We start from the raw sequence: 5,239 nt of genomic DNA on the forward strand, positions 1-5,239 counted from the left end.
TTGGCAATGATGATGACAATGACATTGACAATGATGGTGACGACAACATGGACAATGATGGTGATAATGACATTGACAATCACAATGACAGTGACAGTGTTGATGAGGATGATGATGATGATGAACGTGTATGGCTTAATTCAACATTTGTTTAAGTGAAGTAATGATGTGACGGTTGAAGGAATAGAATGAAATCCTTTATCATTCATTTGCCATATACGCGTTGCGTATGTTTATATGACCTTTTTGATGCCCACTGATGGCCACGTCAACTTGGATTTCAGGATATTCATAACTTCTTTACACACCACTAGCCAATCACCTTTGGTTGATCACTCATTCCACTTCTGTTATTCTTTCTTATCAACTTGTTTAAGGGGGCTCTCCATATCCTGGTATTCCCGTGGAAAATCTTTATGGACTGCTCAAGTCAGGTTACAGGATGAAACGTCCCATCAATTGCGACAGGGAACTGTAAGTGAGATTGACCTCCTTCTTCAGAAGCGCTAGTTATGTCTTGTCACTGCTTCAGTTCCTCTAAGAAGAGGTTCGAATTTAATCACATGATAATGTTTCTAAGGCTCTTTTTAGGTAAATTGTAACGTCAGGCAAAGTTGGGAAGGCTAAATGGAGAACAAAATTTTAGAAGAATTTACCGGATTGACTCTTAAAATGATTACGTGTATTAACCCCTCCGTTATTTATGTATGTATTTTTTTTTATTATTCTGTTTTGTCATATATTTATTTGTTGTTGTTGTTGCACTCACATACGCATATAGGTAATTTATGACGTATTGTGTGTTTGATAGTGCCTGTGAAGTAGTGTTTTTTGCGAGTGTTACCCGTGCATTGTTATTAAGTTAACATGCTCCACGTAATTTCATTACTGGATTTAATATGAGTTTTTCAAGTGTAAAATAGTAATGTAAGTACAGTTAGTATCGTATGTAATCTTTTATTCTGCTGGGTCTAGTGGTGCGAGTAAAAATTGAGTTCAGAAAAACTTCATTATCGTTTTTATTGCAAACTTATCTTTGTCAACACAGATCAACTCACTTTCTCGTTATATTTTCTTCTCCTTAGGTATCAGCTTATGCTAAATTGTTGGAATGAATTTGCTGATAAAAGACCGACGTTTCCGGAACTTGTCCACGAATTCGATCAGATGATATCGATGCTGTCAGACAAGGTAGATTGCATTAATACCTGACGCAGAAATAGTACTCTGAAGAAATGTCCCCCCCTCTTCTCCCCCACTCACCTGTGCCCATGCAATTACAATACAATTTTAAAGAAATTCGGATTATAATCTCGTTTCTTACAATGCCCTGTTCACTGTTTCAAGGAAAAAAGCCAGTTTTACCATCTTGTGAGAGACTTGAATGCGTACTGGTTAAATTAAAACATGCCACATAAATGATCGCCATGCGTGTGATCGAGCTGGTGATCATGTTATTTTGGTTAAGGGCTTAAGTCTTTCTCCAAGCATAGTAGGTTTATCCGTCTAGCCAACTCTTTTTTCAGTTCATCAGGGGGCCAACGATTTTAATCCACACTACTCTTTGAATTGATTAGTAACGCGGAAAATCCACTTAAGTATTGGTCACGATTCGCTTCCATCCATTTATCATGCTGCAAGAGTTAAAGCTCTTTGAATACGAAGTGTTTTTCCGTCAAAGCAACACAGTAACCAACATACTCGAAACTGGCCGGCCCAATTCGTGACTAGGCACCGTCTAGCCTTTTGAGTCCCTTGGTCAATAAGACATATTCCTGACATTGTCGGCTTAAGTATCAAACAAAACTCCAAAACGAATCTCTTGTCTTAAAAATTGCCTTGCTCCCCCATAGGAATATCTTGACCTTCAACCGCCACTTGTGAGTCCATTGACTCCCAAAACCCCTTCGTCTTCCGAAGAAGACAACGTTTTCGGAAGTTCAGAGCACGTGTCTAAAAGTAGCAACAGTTTGAATTGTGATGACGGGGAAGGATACCAAGATGACGTTCACGATGAAGAACACACGCCTGACAGTGATGGATACGCAGATATACGTCATAACCTTGACAGTGAACCCTTTTTAGCCACAGGTGGAAGCAAAACCTCATTGGCGTCTCACTCATCGTCTCTTTTTGCAAAAAGGAAACTAGACCAGCTTAATGGTAGCATTGTATCGCTTTCCTCTCAGCTGAGCAAACAATTTCGTGGCACAGGAGAAAACGAGGATGATAGCAAAGAGGAAAATATTGGGCTTTTGGACGAAGACTTGGATCAAGCAAGTGACGATGCTTTCGAGGTGAATGATTCGAAAGCCGCACGTGAAGAATCCAGTGACAAGTGCGCGTCAGAAAAACTGGGAAATAGTGTTACCATGGAAACTGATGCGCCGTCAAGACAGGTAGATCCCTCTGTCTTAATTCACAAAAGACAACAAGAAAAAAAGACTCCTCAAAGGAGGCCTTCTCAGCAGACTGAGGTCTAAACAAGAACATTTTATGCGGTTGGTTCAAGTTTTGACCCATTCCTTGTCCTTTATTTGTGACTGGGCTCGTCCATAAAATGAACCATCTTACGTGAATCGAAAGGGTTGCTTCCGGTCCTTGAATGCGTTCATGTGGGTACAGTCGTCTTTCGCTGCCATCGTCGAGGCGTCGATGTCAAGATTATAGGCTTCTTTTAGTTGTGTCACGTCGTTTAGCAAGATGGTGTTACACTGCGTTACCAGTGATGTTACTAGCGACTGAGATATCAATGTAGTATCAAAAGTATCTTTCGTATTAGCGTTTGACGTTTAACGTCGGTTATTTATGGAATAACTTAAAAGTTTCTCTATAAGTCAAAGCAATCAATACGCAATCCTTCGCCTTATTGGTTCCTGACCCAAATTGTTCCATGTCATAATTTCTTATGCAAATTCCTGACCAGACTCAACGATACCATTTCTTGGGAGACAAAAAATCAGGGTCTAAACTACTCAGTGGGTGGGTAGTGGGATTCTGGAGAAGTTACGAGCTCGCACAAGCGATTATTTTGTGACAAAGTTAACAGCATGTTAACTACCAAAAAAGAGAAAGAGCTCGCCTTTTTATCGTTGTTGCCCAAGAGTGTTCGTGATTCCGATTTAGAAACCTTTCACCAAACTTTCACAGGATCATTGTTTTGGATGAAAAGTTAAGCTCTGTTGTTTATTTTTCCAATCGTTGGAAATATTTTAGATAACACTGGTAAAACTCTCTCTACAATATTTAGTGGGAAATGGATTTTTATATTCAATGTGAGCAAGTGAATTAGAGTATACTCGTCTTGCTCGACGATTAAAACAATGTTGAACTAAACCAAAAACTGGGAAATGTTCGAGGGAAGCAAGTAAATTCCATTGTTTTGTTTAAAAACAGGAAAATTTGCAGTAGAAGATAAAAGTGGAAAAATTATATTTTAAATGAATACTTTACTAAGCGTAATCTGCTTTTTTTTTTGTTTCTTTTCAAAAGATATTTTAAATTTTTTTTGAAATTTTTCGGAATTTAATTGTAAAAAGTCTCATTTCATTCGTGCACTAGACAATAATGTACAAGTAGAATGTTTGTGAACAGAGAAAAACTTCTGTAGATATGTTCTTGTTGCCCTGCATGGATGCTTCTTCGGTGAAATATTAATTTTGTAAGTAATGAAAAAAAAAGCGATCATCGGGAATCGATAAAAATGAAGAAGTAAGATCCTATTTGAGAATAAAAGTTACTGTTCTTTAAAAAGGTTCGTAGATTTCTTCAACTGCACTGTGAAGACCAAGGACTTAATTCATTCTTAGTTAGTGAAGATTCGTGTTGAGTAACGTTTCCACAAAGAATAAATCGGGTGTTGAAAGGTTTGAAATCCAAATCCTGAACCCATACACAGCAAGTTTATCCTGAAAAAAAAAGTCGAACTTGCCACAGTGGTGTGCGCTCTTTTTTATGCAGCTGATTGCCCATGGCGGGCGATTTATATTTGGAAATAAACTACGGCAATTAAGATCGGCTCGATTAAACTAACGAATAGATCCAATCGGAAATAAATCGTGTTAACGTTACTTCAACATGTGCGAAACGAAAATCGACCATAATGGTGGTGCCAAGCAGTGACTTGGGTGAACACCTCCTATTAATCTTGTAACCCCAAGAGTATCTAATTTCTTCCTACAATATCATCCCTGAATCAAACATTAAGGTCATGGGAATGAAAGAAATGATCCCAATTATAGAAGCTTTTGCTTGTTAAACATCGTCTCTTTTAATCACTGTAGGAAATGTATAGAAATCAGCAAAGGGAATATGCTTACTGATTTTTGATTGTAGGGGGTAAATGATAGAGCATCGTAGCGCAGAATCTGACGGCCTGAGGTTCTATTCCTAATGGGAGTTCTATTTTGTCCCACGCTCGTGATGAGGCGAAGAAACATCTCTGTAGCCCTGCCGTTTGTTTCTTCCGCAAATGGGCGTTTTTCACACGAAGTTAAAACGCTCTGTTGGTGCAAGGACGGCTTATAATAATGTCGACTGTTGTTTATAAAGATGAGGTCAGTTAGTGATGCATTGTTTACAGTTACTCTACTTATTCTAGTTAAGTCTCCTATCGAGTAATTTTTTCAATTGAGTCTCGAAGCTAATCGGGGATTGCATTTATTTTGGTTTACTTCGCTCTGTGATTGGTCCAAAAAACTCGTGCCACCATCTCAACCAATCAGATGAAAATATAAATCCAGTCACGACTTGGTCGCTCCCGTTTTCCCGCGTTGGCATTTTGGTTGCTTTTACTTTGAGGTCCCAATGGCTCTTAAAGGTGTTTCCCTTTCTTCTAACTGGCAGTTGTGCTCTATTTGCATACATAAAGAACGCAAGAACCACACATCTCTGTTGCTAAGCAAATGCATTTATTTCAGTGAGTATAAAAATGAATAAATAGTATGATATATCTGTTTGAATAAACATCTCCCTATAACCATATGTTCCAACCAAAATAGTTTACCATGAATATTCTTACAGAACAATAAGTTTTGTATTCAATGTGAATAGTCTATATGAGAAGCTGTTCGAATGAACCTCTTCATATCCTTGAAAAAATAGACCTACTCCAAGTATATATTAAAATAGAAAGTTGCAAATTTCAAATAAATCAAATTCGAGCGAGCGTTTGTTTTTATCCATAATGTCGTTTTCTAGCGATTAAAACTTGATCTTTCCAGGTCACCGTCAACTGATC

At 38.1% G+C, this 5,239-nt stretch overlaps 1 protein-coding gene across 3 annotated transcripts in view; it reads left to right on the plus strand.

Annotated features, from left to right (window-relative positions):
* The window catches only part of LOC131781650 (fibroblast growth factor receptor 4), a 50,889-nt gene extending 47,136 nt beyond the window's left edge, over window positions 1–3,753 (plus strand). For all 3 annotated transcript variants that reach the window (XM_066159408.1, XM_059098359.2, XM_066159415.1), the window contains 3 exons: window positions 378–474; window positions 1,086–1,191; window positions 1,854–3,753. In XM_066159408.1, the coding sequence (XP_066015505.1) occupies window positions 378–474; window positions 1,086–1,191; window positions 1,854–2,483 (833 nt within the window). In that variant the 3' untranslated portion in view covers window positions 2,484–3,753. The remainder of the gene's footprint in view (window positions 1–377; window positions 475–1,085; window positions 1,192–1,853) is intronic.
* The last annotated feature ends 1,486 nt before the right edge of the window (window positions 3,754–5,239 follow it).

The sequence above is a fragment of the Pocillopora verrucosa genome, chromosome 1 (genome assembly GCF_036669915.1).
Source record: "Pocillopora verrucosa isolate sample1 chromosome 1, ASM3666991v2, whole genome shotgun sequence".
Taxonomy (NCBI): domain Eukaryota; kingdom Metazoa; phylum Cnidaria; class Anthozoa; order Scleractinia; family Pocilloporidae; genus Pocillopora; species Pocillopora verrucosa.